An 18,556-nucleotide genomic window follows, 5' to 3' on the forward strand; every position below is an offset into this window, starting at 1 on the left:
AGGTCGCTTGATCCGAATACGATACACTGCTTTCGTCAAATATGTGTACTGTTATCGATTTAATCGTCTTGTTATGTTCAGCATGAAGGTCACAAGTTCATGGTTAACATGCCAACATTTAGGTCACTCTGTTACAAATTTAGTTTTGATTTCGTAGAAGAGTGACTTTTTTTCATGATCATAGGAATGGATGATGGAATAGTTGGTGTTCAAGAATCAAGTGACATGTCTATTTCAAGTGATGACGACGGCATTAAGCAACAAAATCAAAGCAACATGGAAATTGAACATGACCATATTGAAGATCAACCAGATTCGTTACTTGGAGACCCTGAATTGGGGATGACCTTCGATACTGAGAATGAGGTGCGAGAGTACTATATCAAATATGCTAAAGCAAAAGGCTTTGGTGTGACGAGAAGAAGCTCACATAGTGATGATAATGGACAAGTAAAGTACCTTACACTTTGTTGCTCTCGGTATGGTAAGACTCAATCGAACTCAAGAAATATGTTGAAGCCAAACCCAACAGCCGGGATAGGATGTGAAGCTAAAATTTATGTTACACGTGGTCCTGATGGGAAGCTTCATCTTTCAAAGGCGATTTTGGATCACAATCATGCATTGAGTCCACATAAATCTCGGTTATTTAGATGCAATAAGAAGTTAAATTTCCATGTCAAGCGCAGGCTTGAGCTGAATGACCGCGCCGGAATAAGAGTAAACAAGAATTTCAATTCTTTTGTTGTGGCAGCAGATGGTCATGAGAACCTAACTTTTGGTGAGAAAACTTGTCGCAATTTTCTAGAGAAAACAAGAAGGTTAAAATTTGGTAGTGGTGATGCTGAAGCGGTTCGTGACTATTTTATCAAAATGCAATCCGACAATCCAAACTTTTTTAGTGTCATGGATGTTGATGATGAATCCCGACTTCGGAATGTTTTTTGGGATGATGCAAGAAGCAGAGCAGTGTATGAATCTTTTCATGATGTCATTACTTTTGACACAACATACTTGGTGAACAAATATGATATGCCTTTTGCTTGTTTTGTCGGAGTGAATCATCATGGCCAATCAGTGCTGCTAGGGTGTGCTTTATTATCAAATGAAGATACTCCAACATTTGTCTGGTTATTTGAAGCATGGCTTACTTGTATGTCAAATCGCCATCCAAAAGCTATTATAACTGATCAAGCAAAAGCAATTCAGAATGGTGTGGAAGAAGTTTTCCCTGAATCTCGATATAGATGGTGCTTGTGCTAGTTTCATCATGGATGGCCGAGTCTTAGAGCGTACCGGTTCGGCCGTTGCTATGAAATCGGATGCATGAAATGTTGCTCACCGGAGACGAAACAGGGGTGCTGCCGGAGTTAGAGAAGAAACGCATCGAATCAAGGACGCTGCTACAGATCTGGTGGATGATTTCTGATTCAAATACTCTCAGCAGCAGGATCGGGAGGCCGCAGGATCGGGAGGCCACCACACAGCTTCCATAGCAGCACCACATAGCAGTCTCCCATGGCAGCATGGGTCCATCATTGCAACCTCGCCGGAGCTTCCGACGACCGCCGCGGCGCTCCACTGCAACCTCGCCGGAGCTTCAGCTACCGACCCGGCGCTTCACTGCAACCTCGTCGGAGCTTCATTCCAACCTTGTCGGAGCTCGAACGACCGTTGGCGGTTCACTGCAGCTCCGGCGGCCCTTCAACGCAACTCTGCGCCGCGAGCTCCATGGCAACACCTCGACGTGCGCCACCAGTGAAGCTGTGCCATGCCAACGCAGCGAGCTCCATGGCAACACCTCGACGTGTGCCACCGACGGAGCTTCACTGCGCCACGCCGGCGTGGCGGGCTTCATGGCAGCATCTCGATGTGCGCCACCGGTGGAGCTTCACTGCGCCACGCCGGTGCCACGAGCTTCATGGCAGCACCACGATGGCGTCCGACGAAGCGTCAATGCAGTGCTGCCACCGCGCACGGCGGTGCTCCAACGCAGTGAGACGCCGATGGGGTTGCTGTGGTGAAGCACATGGCAGGGACGGGCGGATGAACATGCGACGGCGATGCGCGTGCTTCGTCGTTTGCAGCACCGGCGGACACCATTGCATCCCCCGGTGAAGCCGCAACACCAGCGCGGCGGAGCTCCACTGCAGCCGCGGCAGCGATGCGCGGTGCTCCAATGTAGCGTCGGCAGCCCGTCGACGCGGAGGTGGCGGCGTTGCCATGGGACTCCTCTCTCGGGAGTGACGAACAGGGGTGGAGGAGGGGAAAAATGTGTGGAACAAGACGTTCGGGAATAGATAAGGTCATGGAGGGGAAGCGGTGGATGGTCGCAGAGGCACGTGTCAAACGCAGAGGGTGGTTTACATGTGGTGATAATCAACCAGTTTATTTTGATGCTTTTTCTTGAATCAATCGATTCTGGATCGGCTCCGGTGTCCCAGATGAACACGCTGCAAGGTAGAGGATGACAGGGTGGGACCCATAGTCAGTGGCGGAGAGCTGAGAAAGAAAAACAGAAAAAAAGGAAGTGGAGGGGTGGGTGCTCGCTGGGCTAAATGGGCCGGTCTGCTATTTCAATAATTCGCATGTGCGAGGTATAGAAATGGGCTTCGTCTGTTGTGCTTCTGTAGCCCAAGGTGAAGAGTAAACACTACGAAAACTAAATCGTGCATAGGAAAGTCTCTTGGCTAAAATAAAATATCAGTTAAATTCCTAAAATACTATAAACACACAGGAAAACACTATAGCTACATAAAAATAATGAACAATTTTTAGAGACCAAAACTAAATAAAATACACACAAAACTTTTGTAAATTATATTTTGGGGCTTTGTAAATGTTCCACAAAACATGTTAAAACTTCAGAGATAAAACCAAATAACAGTTAAAGAATCTGCAAACAAAATATATTGAAGGAGTCATATTTCCTTCTCTCATAATATTTTATTTTTTGAATGAGAATTGTTGTCAATATTCAAAATCGAAATGAGAGAATACTCAATTACTCCACCAATATTATTATTTGAGGAAGTCATATCATCCTCTCTCATTTTTGAATTGGAAATTCCTGAACATTATAGGAGCTTCTCATCCGATTTTTGGCAACTTCCGGGATGTTCTTCCCCTGATTAATTTTTCTGTTTTTTCTTGTCTTATGATTTTTTTCTTATATTTCGAAAATTACTTGATTTCGTCAACATTTTTAATTTTTTTGAAAATTTATGAAAACACAAAAATTACATGAATTCATGATTTTTTTTACAAATTTAAAAATATATTTGTTAACACTATTTAATTTATGAATTTTTTAATTTAATGAACTGTATTCAAATTTATAAATATATTTTCAAATTTTTAAACAGTTTTACTAATTTGGAAAACTGTATAAATGTTTAAACATTTTTTAAATACATGAACTATTTGGAATTGTGGTACTTTTTTGAATGCTTGAAAAATTTAAAATTTATGAACTTAATGTGAATTCCTGAACATTTTATTAATTCTTCCATATTTATCAAATTCATGTACATTTTATAAATTATGGAGAAAAATAGAATCCTCTAATATTTTATGAATCTGAAAACAGGTTTCAAATATTATAAAGAAATCTTGAGTCTGTTAACAAGTTTTTAGACTTATGAAGAAACAAGTTTTTGGGTTTAAAACTCAAGTTGTTGAGTATGAAAAAGTTACAAAAAAGCTAACATTGGAGAAGTGCTGGCAAAACGAAAAATTTCGATGAGCTCGTTTTATAATTTGCTAGTTAAAACGAAAATCCGGGAAGAAAACTAGTTAGAGAACATAGAAGTTCCTTCATATTCAAGCGCAGAGGAAAGGAACATGTTCTTGATGCATGAATCACTTGCTGAGGATGAATTCACAAGGACCTTAGGCCTAGTACTTTTCGCTTGATTCTGGTGATTCTAGGTTTGGAAAATCAAAAGCTTAAAAGAACTCGATTTGATTGTCTAAAATCATCACACAATCGCTAGAATCGGTAGTGCAATCGAAAATCGCGTGCAAACCTTGATTCTGGCGATTCTGGGCACTTCCATAAAATAAAACGATCCAGTTTGAGACAATACACCTATTTCAAACGCAAATTACAAGGGAAATGCCACCAGAGGCTAGCCGCACGAACGAAAACGAGTCGTGCGACTCCTTCCTCTTGCCCTGCATCCCCCACTCCCCGCTCATCCTCGTGGTGGGGTTCCAGGGGCGCCGCCACCCGAGTGCCCGCCCTAGCAGCTCCTCCGCCAGCCCAACGCCGACCCTCCGCCCCACTCCTCCGCTCCGCACGCTCGCCTCCAGGCCGGGAGCCGCTGCTCCGCCCCGTTTGGTGTTCTCAAGATGAAATGACTAATTCTCGGAGGCATACCACGGTACAAACCAGATGCCCAAAAGATGATTGTCACTTCATACATGTGTCTCCACAACTTCATTCGTGATAGCTAGCTGCATGATGAGCATTTTGATAACTTTGATAATGATGCGTATGTGCAACCCCATTGCCATTTACAGGCACCAACGCTCTACCACCCGAAGATGATGGTACCATGGCCGCAACACGTGAGGCTATTGCTACCAGTCTTGTACCAGGAGATTAGTCAATCTATTTGTACTGGAACTTCTTTTGTAGCAAAGAAAACGCGAAAACCTTCGTTACTGTAATATTTATCTATCTAAGATATTCATAAATCGTATTCATGCTCATATTTTATGATAAATTGTTTGAAACATCTAAGTGTTAGCAATCCAGCATCCAATTTTTGTTCAGAGGCGTTAATGATATTTCAACATACAACTTGCCCATAATATCAGACCACAATCTCCGACAAGAACTCGATGGCTGATTCAGGCTGATTTTGAAGGAAGATGATTGTGGTAAAGTTTCCCAAAAGCTGATCCTGGAGAATCAAAAGTTGAAAAGAACTCTGCCTTAGTGTCGTTGTGGGCTATTTGAAAGGTCATACATAAGGATATATACCAGTCGCCTCTTTTGATTTTCTTCATTTCTATCTCAATTTAATGTGTTTCCTTTAAATTTCTATGTTCCTTTGTTTTTATTATTGTTTTTATTTTTCTTCAATTTTCTTTCGTTTATTTTGCTTCTTTCTCTTTTTTTTGTATACATTGGCAAAAAATTATATGTTTAACCATTTTCAATACATGATTTATGTTTAAAAAATGCATGTTTAATGACTTTTTTTATACACATTGTATATTTTCTGTATATGTTAGGAACATTATTTTTACAGCTTGAACATTTCTTAAGTGTATGATTAAGATCGTTTGTTACGCGATCATCATTTTTTTTATGTTTTGATGTTCCATTTTTCAATCCATGTTCTACATTATTTATATACACCAGAATATTTTTTACATGTGTATCATTATTTAAATAGATGATTAATTTTTTCTCAAATAGTTTGTCTTTGATGACTACTTTTTCCGTACACATTATACATTTTCGTATGTGTCTCGAACAGTTCCAATTTTTTTGAAATACACGATTAAATTTTTTTGATATATGTTAAATAATTTGTTTAAAACTAGCAAAATAATCAAAGATTTACTTTTTTTGTGAGAATCAAAGATTTACTTACAAAAATACTCCCTCTATAAACTAATATAAGAGCGTTTAGATTACTATAGGGGTTCCATGCCACCGACAAATGAGAGGAGCTTAGGCGATAAAATTTAGAGGTGTGGCTGGCCCAATATTATGGCAGGCCTTGGCTTGTCAAGAAGCGCTCTCACTTTCCCTTGACTTATCACTTGCAGCTATACATATTGCTTGAGACTGTCAAGGTGTGATCAAAGATATCCATGAAAATACCGGTGGGCTACACTCTAGCATTATCAAGGAGATTCATCTTACATCTTAGCAGTTCTCTCGCTATTCCATCATCTTCAAAGGAGGAGAAACTAACGTTGAGTCACATAGCCTCGCTAGACATAATCTATGCCTTTTTTTAGATGCCATGTGTGGCTCCTTAATCCTCCAGATCTGCGTTGTATCCCTATAAACTTTTTTAATCAATAAAGTGAAGTGTGTTTAGACTAAAAATAGCTAGAGGAGCTTAGGTGTTTTTTAGAAAAGGAGGATGAGCCCCGACTTGTGCATCTGGAAGATGCATGCAGTTATTTTATTAACTATTCATAAAGACCTTACAAAACAATACATCAATATATCTGAAGCCGTCATCTTGGCAACATCTATCGCTACTCCTATCCAATGATGAAGGGGTGCCGAATGTCCGAACTGAATACTAAATAGACATCACACCAAAGTCTCACATCTAAAGCTGGATGCCCCGATCAAGCCACATACCGGGTCTAGGGCACAAATCGGTTTGATGCACTCTCATAGGTCGTGGTCGTCGTCTTTCATCATCCATCTTCAGAGCACGTACTGACACATTGACCTTGCCAAGCCTGCCATCGATGCCCTCGCGGCGCTAGACAATGCCTCCACCGTACGCGCATTCATCATCATCCATCCGTCATTGAGACTTTGATGCGCCTCGCCGCCGAGACTCTACGACGTTGATGTGTCACAGGGAACATCGCTGCATCGTAGATGCCGTCCACTGGTCCCTCGAGCCTATGTACACCTCCAAGAATGACACCCTTAAGAGGGGTACGACACATGAGTAGCGAATAGAGGGTCTAAAGCTTGTCTCCAATGATGCCTTCAAGAAGGGGATGACGTAGAAAGACGCCGCCATCGCCGACCTTGGCAACGTCCCAAGAGTAGGGTTTTCACCCGGATCCTCTTGAGGACCCTCCATCCAACATCGTGTGCATGGAACCGCTACCAATCATCGTCGCCACGCATGAAGGTCGTACCAGTCGGATCGGATCTGACAGGAGACCAGGCCCACCACACCCCCGCCACCGGGATCAGATTTGATCTAACCCACCGCCGCTGCGGGTACGCAACCAATGTACAACGGGCTGACTCCACCGCATAGTCCCGATGAGGCCGCCGCCACCGTGATCTGCCACCGCTGAGCTGTCGATCCCCGCGCCCGCTTGACTCCGCCTCCTGTCGAGACCGCCCCGCACCAGCCCTTCAAGGCGGAAAGAACGGGATCCTGCCTCCGACTACCGTAAGGGGCTTGCATCGGCCGCCCCGACCGACGACGAGGTTGGCGGAATGTGGTGAGGAGGCTAGGGGAAGGAGATCCCCGCCGCCGCCCGAGTTGCCCGTGGGAGGGGGGCGCGGGGCTGGGAGTTGTGAGATTAGTCCTCTCACGCTTGAGTGCCTAACAAAAATGATACATAAGTACTGGAGAGGAGTGATTCACAGGAAACGACGAACTCACTTGGTGTCATGGGACATCATGCTTAGGCCCAAATCATATGGAAAATTGGACTCCAAGATATGAAACCGTTTACTTTGTGGGCAAGCCCGGTCTGGCCCGGAAATTTCGGACTGAGTTTGGGTTGGTATGGCCGGGCCAGGTTTCTCATGGCCAAGTCTATCCTTAATAGATTCTTGATAGACGTTGGCAATGCGTCCTCGACATGGCAAACTATTGTATATGGGCTTGAGCTGCTAAAGTAAGATCATTTGAAGGATCGGAAACGGTTCCCAAGTTCGAATATGGCATGATCCTTGGATCCTTCGTGACCACTCATGACGCCGATAACTGCAAAGCGACGGTGCCAACAAGTGGGTCGCTGATGTTCTCAACCCCCGATGGCACGCCCTACTCCAGCTGCACTTTTATCAGCCAGACATCGAGAGTATTCTACAGATTAAGACGTCCAACAAACTTGAAGCGGACTTCCTTGCATGGCATCCCAAGTTCCCGCTAAACGAGTGTGCTTCTCCAACATGGATTTTGTTTACGGGGTGTTTCGTTTCAAGGGACTAGACTTTTTTTTTTAGTCCCAGGGACTAAAGAAAAAAGTTCCTTCAGTAAAGTCTTTTTTTAGTTCCTTAAATAAAAGTCCCTCCTGTTTGATTACATAGGAACTAAAAGAATTTTTTTTTATTCTAGTCTCTGTAAACAAACAAGGCCTTAACTGTATCCATGCACAATTCAAATCATGGCCTCCCATCACGCCTGGTTTCAAATTGAGTAGGCCCACCTAGCCATCCAATGTATCCCACAGTCACATGATATTCTCTCGCCCGTATATGAAATCATATTTCAACAGCTGTGGGATCGGGTCTTATAGATTCTTCTTTTACTAGGCCATGTAGTACCATGTGCTTTAGATTCTTGTCACCCGCACTGCAACCCACCATTTGTAAGGTGGCATGAGAAACCGCTATTTTTATGCTATGTTTAACCATGGTGTGGCTGACCCAATATTATCGGAGGCTTTGGCTTGTCAAGAAGCGCTCTCACTTGTCCTTAACTTATCACTTGCAGATATACAGATAGCTTCAGACTGTCAAGGTGTGACCAAAGATATCCATGAAAATACAGGTGGGCTACACTCTAGCATTATTAAGGAGATTAATCTTACGTCTTAGCAGTTCTCTCGCTGTTCCATCATCTTTGAAAGAGGAGAAACTAATCTGGAGTCACATAGCCTTGCTACGCATAGTCTATGCCTTTTTTCAGGACGCCATGTGTGGCTCCTTAATCCTTCAGATCTACATTGTATCCCTATGAACTTTTTTAATCAATAAAATGGAGTGTGTTTAGAATACAAATAAAGTTCTACCTAAAAGGGAGTTAAAATGAGGCACCCTGTATCAGAAACTACCATCTCTAAATTACATAACTAGGTACTTTTTCCTCTCCGCCTCTTGAACTTTCCCGTAGGCAAGTACGAGCTTGTAGTGTGGGCGTGGGCAGGTCGCGAGATACCGATTTGATTATATTCATTCCATATAGCGTTGTGATAACTGAGAACTCCTTATTTTGGTGGGCCATGTGAGTGTCTACACAATGCTTATTTGTATACATATTATTGCACATACAAACTTGTTATAACAATGTTGTATAATGCATGTGTAGGATGGTTTTGGACTGAGGAAGCAATTTTTGGTGCATATTTTAAAGTATGAAGAGAATGAAGCTAAAAACAATATCCCATCCATTGAACGAAGCATCATAGATCGCATGTATAGATGGACCTTCATTGCTTCAAAAGATGGACCTTCAAGACATGCTTATTTCTGATTTTTAAAATATACTTTTGTGACCATTATAATACAATTTGTGTGTGAACATGAATTTTATGCGGAGACATGTTTATGGACCGCGTGTTACACACGTTCTCATTTAGTTGGGAATCACACACGTTTAAATGGCTCGGTGAAAAAACTCATTAAATAAAAATCAGATTCAAAATAGATGTTTTTACTATAGATTATGATACGTGTGTTGGATCCCAAATATGTCACACTTTAAAAAAATATTTTGTAGCCATCTGAATTTTTTGATAAAAATATTTTACTATGATGCCATGCGAACTCATTTTATTTAAGACGTGCGTTGCACGTGCATGATTACTAGTCCTATTAAATGATGAAATATTCTCCATGGTTACGGTGCAATCATAAGCAAGGGACATCCGCTAAGAAACAACCTTATACCCTAAGATCCTACTCTAGGATGTGACCGACTCCACCGTCATAACGTTATAGCTGGAAAGTCTCGTTTCGGACAAATCGGAGGAAATATTTTTAAGAATTAGGGTATACATGTGTTTTGGGTGTTCCTAGGGGTTACCTTCACACAATCAAGCAAAAAGTTTCACTTTGCTGCCCCTTTCTGACGCCAGAATCTTTGTAAGAGCTAGGGCATTTTGTCTTTTGAAACAATTAATTAAAAAGTGCAAAATTAATTATGCAACTTCCTATCAAAATTATACTATATTGTTATGCATTTCGTTTATTTTCCAATTGGTTATTCATTTTACAATGGAGTAATGGCCACTGAGGAGCGGGACAAAGCTGTTCTTGGTTTCAAGGGATGGTAAGGGTGGGGCTTCACCCAGCAATAATTGATCTATGGCCAAGCCAAGTTTACTAGAGATGCAAGGTAACTAGTATGAGCTCTAGTAAAATTTTGATATCAAGGGGAATTGTAAAAGGCATTAAAAGAGGGTTTTTACCAAATCACGAGAAGGTGTTTGATGCTGTTTTGGGAAAGTAAAAGGGTTCTTCTTGTCTTGAGATTTAACAGGATCAAAGGGTAGATGGAAATGAGGTTGATCGCCCATTTTGGGATTATATGATGAAAGTTGCCAATGTAAACTTTCTAAACCCTAGAAATGGGCAGGAATAGATTTTCCTAGATCTGGTTATGCAAATCTATTCCCCTAATGCACCATTTGGTGTGGTGGCATTACTTCAGGAATAGAGTGTGTCCAAAATGTTTGCAACCAATTGAGGAAACTTGACAATGCAAAATTTCTTAATTCTAGCTAGAAATCAACATAAATGGGTTTGGGAGGATTTGGACAAGTGGATCTATTCTCCATGATGCACCACTTGGTGTGGACACATTATTAGGTGATTAGAACATGTCCACAATGTTTGAGAATAATTGGAGAAACTTGGCAATGTAAACTTGTCCAAGTTTCGACCTGGACACAGATGGTTTTGGAGTATGTTTGTGAATCATATTAATTTGGATTGAGACGAAACTTGGCAAGGTCATCATATATATCATGTGTGACTTACTAGAATTTTCTTGGAATTATTTAAGAATATTTCTTATAGAAATATTTTAAATACTTCAAATGAACAGAAATGGTTTTGGAGGGATTTGTACAATATTTTGTAACATACTGATAAAGAACTATTTAAAATATCCTAGAAATTCTCAAATTGAACAAACTAATAGAACACACTAGTATTAAACAATAAGAAAAATAATCATTCAAAAATCTATTTTCAAATTAAAGTTATTCACAAACGAGTGATTCACACAAATTTCAAACAATTCAAATTTAAACTATTCAAATTTGAAAACCAATGGCACTAACAGAAAGTTTATAATTTTTATGACCTAAGGCAAAAAGATTCACTCAAAAACACTAAACATTCTAAATGTTATTCAAAATCTAAAAACAAAAATTGTTATGTTTAAAAAAAGAAGAAAACAAATAAAGAAAGAAATAAAACCAAAGGTCCACCTCCCCACACGGAATTTGGATCATCGATAAGGAGGACCTTTAGTCCCGAGTGGTGATACCAGCAGGGACTAAAGAGTATTTAGTCCCGGTTGGTATCACCAACTGGGACTAAAGGTCTCCCCCTATATAAGCGCGTGTTCTTGCGGTGCCCGTTACCACCCGGGAGAACATGGCACTTCAACGCCACCAGGCTGCTGAAATCCTCTCCGACGCCGTCGCCGATCCACTCGTAGCCATCGGTGATTGCCGTCTCTCAGCTCCCTGCTTGTTGCTGCACTGTCGCCGCGCCTGCACCACCTCGCCCGCGTCTACCCCCACGCCGCCTCCAGACCCTCCGCTGCCCGATCACCTCCGTCGACCGAGCCTCTTCATCGGTCGCCTCGCCTCCGCCACCCGAGCCTCTTCATCGGCCGCCTCGCCTCCGCCACCCGAGCCCATCCGTCGGCTGCCTCGCCCCACCGCCCAGACTGCGCTCCGCCCAGGCCCTGCCGGTGAGAACCCACTGGCCAGCCCCTTCGAGCATTTTTTCTTTTTTCTCGCAATATATGATGATTCAATTTGCAATATGTTTATATGTATGATGAATATATGATGATATGCATGTTCTATGATGTTGTTAAAAGTTGTATGATAATATGTTGTTTATACTAATAATTAATTAATTTGCAATATGTTGTTTATATGTATGATGATAAATTAATTAGCAATATGCATGACCATAAATTAATTTGCAATATGTATGATAAGCATATGTATGATGATAAATAAATTTGCAATATGGTGTCCCCGACGATCGCCGGTGAGGAGTACCCGACGATCGCTGGTGATGAGTCCCCGACGATCGCCGATGAGGATCGAATCCCCGACAATCACCGGTGAGGATCGAGTCTCCGACGATCGTCAGAGGAGTCTCCGACGATCGCCGGTGAGGAGTCCCCGATGATCGCTGGGGAGGAGTCCCCGACAATCGTCGGCAAGGAGTCCCCGATGATCACCGGTGAGGATTCCCCGACAATCGCCGACAAGGAGTCCCGGATGATCACCGGTGAGGACTCCCCGACGATCGCTAGTGAGGAGTCCCAGACAACCACCGCAAAGCGCCATGTCCGGGATGATGCCTGACCTAGGAATTTGTTTTCATAGGAATTTGTTCTCGCATAGGTTATTAAATATGAGTAGCATAATAAAATGAAAATTATCGCATATGAATTTGTTTTCATAGGAATTTGTTCTCGACGACGATGGCCAGCCCGCATCCTCGTCGTGGACTCGGGGTCGTCGACCCGTTTGAGAGGCGCCATGTCCATGACTGGGCTCCGTCGGGCTGGCATTGGGAGGTGCTACCTTTCGGGGCATGCAACTTGGTGAGGAACCGGGGTCTCATCGTTGACCCAGAGATTCTATGATGGCGGTCGAGTGGGCCACTATCGGTGCAGAGGGAGCCGGTCCCCCGAGGAGCTGGTACGTCGCCGTGTCAGGGAGGAGGACGAGCAGGTCCGTTGCTACATGGTTTTGTTGGACGTCACGTTCTCAAATACCCCGCAGTTTCTTCAGGAATCTCACTCGAGCTATGATCCTGTGATGGTACCTTCTCTTTAGGTGTTCACTGCCGCGTAGTACTACAACAACTCTTTGTTTGGTGATCAGTTTGATTGGGGGATATGTACTAGTGATATTATGTGATATTATTGTTGCATTAACTGGATTATTCGAGATATATTAGTGATACTGTATATTGTTGCATTAAATGAATTATTCGAGATGCATAAGTAAATTTTAATCCTCCGCACCATCGTCCCTAGCCTCTCAGAGTGAACCTCGCCTGCGGCAAACTATACTATGATTCAGTTTTTGATTATTTAGTGCATTGTAATTTAAAATGCTAAATCGTTCTATCTTTCTTTTGGATTAGTTAAGCCATGGACGATAGCGGTATATACCATGGAGATGACTTGTTCGACATCATACGCTCCTCCCTATACCAAGAGAATGACGACATGACATCTCAGAACTTCTAAACGAATCCGTTGATGGACTTGAGCAAGAACCAATAGACGTATAAAATGATGGCGAAGAAAATGTTAGATAATTAACAATGTGTGGCAAGGTATATATATATAAAGCCTGGTGATCATTAGTTGTATTAATTGATTTGTGCATATATATCGACAAATCTTTCTTCTTTTAGCCCTCCGAATCGAGCCAATCTTCTAGAAGGATACGAGGCCGGGCCAGAAAGTTGGGCGATGACATAAAGTTAAACATCAATGAAGTCGCCGAAGATGGCGAGCCGATTGATCCTTATGAGAATGCCCGTAAATTTATAAATCAATGCATAGTTATTATTAGGGACCAAATACCAATTACCATTCGAGAATGGAATCGGCAAAAGGTAGATCGAGGAGTTAGTTACATTGACCAAAGATCGAAAGATTTGCTTTGGGATACCGTCATGTCACATTTCAACCTACCACAGGGTCTCACAGATAGCCAATGGTTGAAAGTCAAGAAATGAGATCTTAAGAAGATGGCCACACAATTCCAGGCATGGAAGAAAAGATTATACAACAACTGCATCAGGGATAAAAAGAAGACTCCACAATTCACTCGAGCACTAGAGAAGATAAAAGATCACTCACACGAGTTTGTGGAGTATAAGGAATCGGATGAAGCTCTGAAAGGTGAAGAAAAAAAAAGGAAATTGATGAGAAAAAGGAGTATCACCATGTTTTGGGGACAGATGGCTACAAGAGAGCCCTGCCTAAGTGGAAATCACCTGAGGCCAAGATGGTTGCAGAAGGGGTCACTCCAGCTACACAAAAAATTGGCCCGACAGGTCCAAGAATTGGTTTTATGCACATGGGGGAAATTTGGACCCATCGACATGGCATATTATTACAAAGGAAAATCTTAAAACAACCTCAGACACTAATTTAAGCAAGTAAAAGATGCTCGAAATCAGGTGTTCCATCCCGAGAGAGAGAATGATGAGCTTACACGCACCCTGGGGAATCCTGAGCACGGAGGACGAACATGAGGCAAAGGCATTGTTTCGTGGGTTCATGGGGTAACCGGAGTGGAATGACACTTATAGAAACCATCAGAGGAAAAAGAAGCAGGATGCAGACCGTATGCACCAGGTAGAAATAAATAACAAGGAGTTATACCGCATAGTAAGACGGCAGCAGGAGCAACTCGACACAATTAGCCAGCAAAAGGCGGCATGAGCAAGCAGATCCATCATTAGATGTGATATGTCTCCGTCGTATCTATATTTTTTTATTGTTTTATGCCAATGTTCTACAACTTTCATATACTTTTGGCAACATTTTATATTAATATTGGGACTAACTTACTTATCTAGTGCCTAGTGCGAGTTCCTGTTTGTTGCATGTTTTTGTTTAGCAGAATATCCATATCAAACAAAGTCCAAACGCGATAAAAATTTACGGAGAATTATTTTGTAATATATGTGATTTTTGGGAGTTGGAATCAACGTAAACAGAGGACCACAACCTCCACTAGATACCAGGACGCGGCCCATACCCCTGGCGCAGGGTGGTGGTTAGTGGACATCATGTAAGTTGGTTGCAGCTCTACTTACGACACAAGAAAGATAATTTCTAGAAAACATTCCTGTAAAAATTTCAGACCGATCGGAGTTATGGATTTCCAAAAATTTAAGAAACGGTGAAGGGCCAGAAAAGAGAACGCGAAAGAGAAGAGAACAGGAGAGGGAGATTCAATCTCGGAGGGGCTCCTGCCCCTTCGCCGCTATGGAGGCCATGGACCAGAGGGTGAACTCTCCTCCCATCTTGGGGGGGGGGGAGACCAAGGAATAAGAAGGAGGGAGTTCTCTCTCCCTCTCTCCCGGTGGCGCCGGAGTGCCGCCGGGGCAAGGAGCATGACATCGATCTACATCAACAATCTTGCCACCGGCAACACCAACTCTCTCCCCCTCTATGCAGCGGTGTAACACCTCTTTTCCCGCTATAACTCTCTACTTAAACATGGTTCTCAACACTATATACTATTTCCCAATGATATGGCTATTCTATAATGTTTGAGTAGATCCATTTTGTCCTATGGACTAATTGGTAAAATTGCTATGATTGGTTTAATTTGCTTGTGGATATGTTGTTGTTCTTTGGTGCCCATCATATGAGCGTGCGTGTGGATCACATCATGGGGTTAGTTGTATGTTGATAGGACTATGCATTGGAGGGCAAGAGTGACAAAATATTTCTTCCTAACATAGAAATTGATGCATAGATGATTAAAGGGGAACCAATATATATCTTAATGCTATGGTTGGGTTTTGCCTTAATGAACATTAGTAGTTGCGTATGATTGCTAATTGTTCCAATCAAAAGTGCATAGAATTTCATGTAAGGGATGACATGCTAGAAGTGTTCTCTCCTACATTAAAACTTGCTATCGGTCTAGTAATGTAGTCAATTTCCTAGGGACAAATCCTTCTCTCGTGTTACAAAAAGCTTGCTACTACACTACTATATTTATTATCTTGCAATTTATTTCTAGTTTTATTCTCGCAAATTACTTCTAGTTTTATTCTTGTTTTAGGTAAAGCAAATGTTAAGTGTGCGTAGAGTTGTATCGGTGCTCGATAGAACTTGAGGGAATATTTGTTCCACCTTTAGCTCCTCGTTGGTTTTGCCACTCTTATTTATCGAAAAGGGCTACAAACGATCCCCTATACTTGTGAGTTATCTAGATCTTTTTCTGGCGCCGTTGCCGGGAAGCAATAGCGTGGGGTGAATATTTCCGTGTGTGCTTGTTTGCTTTATCACTAAGTAGTTTTTATTTTGTTCGTGTTTTCTTTCTTTAGTTACGGGTAAAAAACACAAAATACCAAAAAAAGTTGTACCTACCGAAACAATGTTTGAAGAACCACCCAAAATCTAACATACTACTGAAGCATTTTTCTTGGATCATCTTCGATCCCTATGTGCTCATGCTGAAACCCCAACTAGTTTAGTTGAGGGCAAGCCATTAGATGAGCATGCTTATTATGTGCGACACCGCTTATCTCAAAAAGGAAAACTTTCATGGCATCATATTAATACTTTGCATTGCTATGCTTGGAATTTATGTGAAATATATGATTTTACTTGTTGTTCTGAAGACCCTAAGAAACACCTTCCCTACTTTTGTGAGTTTACTGATAATGGAATCTTATGTTCTTATGCTAAAGGTGTTTATAGTTATTATGATGTTGAACAAATTAAAGAATTTTTTGCTTTTAAGGGTGCTTGTGGAATTGCTTCTTTGATTGAAAAGTATGATGCTACACTTTACAAATCTGATTTTTTTTCCATACTTAAATATTGCTATGAAAATTATGCTTCTAATGCTTATGTTACACTATATATTGAGGAATCCTTTTCTGTCCAAGAAGAGATTAATATTTTGTAGGAGTCCGTCAAAGAAGAAATTTATGAAATGGTGAGCTCATTGGATGAAAAAGATGACGAGGAGAGTGAAGAACAAAAGGAGGAAGAGCGGATTAGCCACCCGTGCCCACCTTCTAATGAGAGTAACTCTTTAAGTCATACATTGTTTAATTTCCCTTCATGCTTACCAAAGGATGAATGCTATGATAACTGCTATGATTCCGTTGATTCTTTTGAAATATCCCTTTTTGATGAAATTGATGCTTGCTATGCTTGTGGCCAAGATGCCAATATGAATTATGATTGTGAAGATGAACTTGCTATAGTTCCTTATGTTAAAAATGATGTTGTTCTATTGTACACACACATGATAGTCCTATTATATTTTTGAATTCTTCCAACAACACTATTTCGGAGAAGTTTGCTCTTATTAAGGATTATATTGACGGGTTGCGTTTTACCATTGCACATGATGATTTTGATGGATATAATATGCATGTGCCTGCTGCTCCTACTTGCAATTATTATGAGAGAGGAACTACATCTCCATCTCTTTATGTTTCCAACACGATAAAATTGCAAGAAACTACTTATGTTATGTATTGGCCTTTACTTGATGTGATAGCCGAACATTTCTTGCTGGAGCCCTCTCCTTTAAAACCACATGACGTCAGCCTCACATTTTCCATGATGCCCTCTCTCTCTTTCACATCATAAACTTCATGGAACATCTAGAAAAATAAAACAACTTGGCATGTTGCCTTGAATTGGTCAATCAAGGCCATGACAAAGAATTACGTTCATTTCAAGTATGTCGAGTAAGAATGTGCTCTCAGACGAAGCCTTCTGGTCTATCCAGCCATCCTCCATTGAACATGGTTTAGCTTTGGACATTCTTGAAAATGACACCAACTTTTTCAAGCAGGTGAAAATGCCCATGGTAGGTACCCATGCCAGGTTTGAATGATTTCCGAAATCATATGAAAAGTGCGACACGCTCGACTATTTATCGATCTTTTTTTTACCGAGAAGATTCCGGAATGCAAAATTTATCGAAAACCAAAACAATTTGGCATGGTGCCTTGAATTGGCCGTACAAAAGCATGTATGAGAAATTGGGGCCATTTTAGGGATGTCAAAAAAAAACGAGCTCCCGGCGGAACCTGCCCGAACACCCTCCGTTTAATATGGTGTTTTTTGGAGATTCATGAAATGATCTCAACTTTTGCTAGCATGGTGGGCATGCCCCTGATCGGCATCCATGCAAAGTTTGAATAAAAAGACTATATAAATCATAATTTAAGCATGTACATAAAACTGTTATTTCATTTTATTTTTGTATTTCTGCACGCGACAATGGACTGGCCAGTCGGGAGGCCTCCCGTGAAAGAAGTATTTAATTCATGAACGTTTGTTTGTTAAATTCATGAACTTTTATTCAAATTATTGAACCTTTTCACTTTTGTGAACATTTTTGTCGAATTCGTGAACTTCTTTTCAAATCGACGAACGTTTTTCAATCACCAGATTTCGCCCCCTCCTTGGAGCGCTAGGGATGGGCAAAAAGAAGGGCGAATCCAAGACTGAAAAAACAATATCAGTTTTCTGTCAGAATAGATTCCGAAAGCAGAACAATATCAGTTGGATTCAAATTCCTGTATGTACTAGCTAGGAGTACTTACTATATATATTGTACTAACGTACGTAGTACGCCTATTTATATACACAAGGGAATATACTAAGAGCACGCGCTTAGGCACGAAAACCATCGAGTCCCGGCCACAGCGACAGACATCGATCGATCGTCGTCGCCAACTCATCATGGGCAGCGAATCGTCGTGGTCGTCGTCTTCTTCTCCTGAGCAGATGATCGACGGGGCAGTCAAGGCTTTCATGTGCCTCCCCGGATGCAGGGATCAGTTCGAAGCCGTGCTGGACGCGTTCCAGGAGGTCGACGGATCTACGGAGAAGCAAGCGGCGTGCTTCGAGGCGGGGGAGGCGCTGCGAAAGTGCATGCTTGCTAGCGC

General features: G+C 41.8%; 2 protein-coding genes across 2 annotated transcripts; one reads left to right on the forward strand and one right to left on the reverse strand.

The window, feature by feature from the left end:
- The first annotated feature begins 342 nt into the window (after positions 1 to 342).
- Positions 343 to 1,762, forward strand: LOC123395387 (protein FAR1-RELATED SEQUENCE 4-like). Its single transcript, XM_045090381.1, has 2 exons — positions 343 to 1,224; positions 1,445 to 1,762. Exons 1-2 carry the CDS (start codon positions 343 to 345, stop codon positions 1,760 to 1,762), a joined length of 1,200 nt encoding a protein of 399 aa, XP_044946316.1.
- A 145-nt stretch (positions 1,763 to 1,907) lies between these two features.
- LOC123404684 lies at positions 1,908 to 2,238 on the reverse strand. The gene has a single exon (XM_045098624.1). It carries the CDS (start codon positions 2,223 to 2,225, stop codon positions 1,920 to 1,922), a length of 306 nt encoding a protein of 101 aa, XP_044954559.1. The 5' UTR covers positions 2,226 to 2,238; the 3' UTR covers positions 1,908 to 1,919.
- Between the last annotated feature and the right edge of the window lie 16,318 nt (positions 2,239 to 18,556).

This window comes from Hordeum vulgare, chromosome 1H, assembly GCF_904849725.1.
Source record: "Hordeum vulgare subsp. vulgare chromosome 1H, MorexV3_pseudomolecules_assembly, whole genome shotgun sequence".
In the NCBI taxonomy this organism is placed as follows: domain Eukaryota; kingdom Viridiplantae; phylum Streptophyta; class Magnoliopsida; order Poales; family Poaceae; genus Hordeum; species Hordeum vulgare.

Excerpts from the sequence above, each read along its gene's own strand:
- LOC123395387 (XM_045090381.1), top strand. The coding sequence starts at position 343 with ATGACCTTCGATACTGAGAATGAGGTGCGAGAGTACTATATCAAATAT. Across the intron at positions 1,225-1,444 it reads TTCAGAATGGTGTGGAAGAA|CAGCAGGATCGGGAGGCCGC; the intron begins GTTTTCCCTGAA and ends AAATACTCTCAG.
- LOC123404684 (XM_045098624.1), bottom strand. The coding sequence starts at position 2,225 with ATGGCAACGCCGCCACCTCCGCGTCGACGGGCTGCCGACGCTACATTG.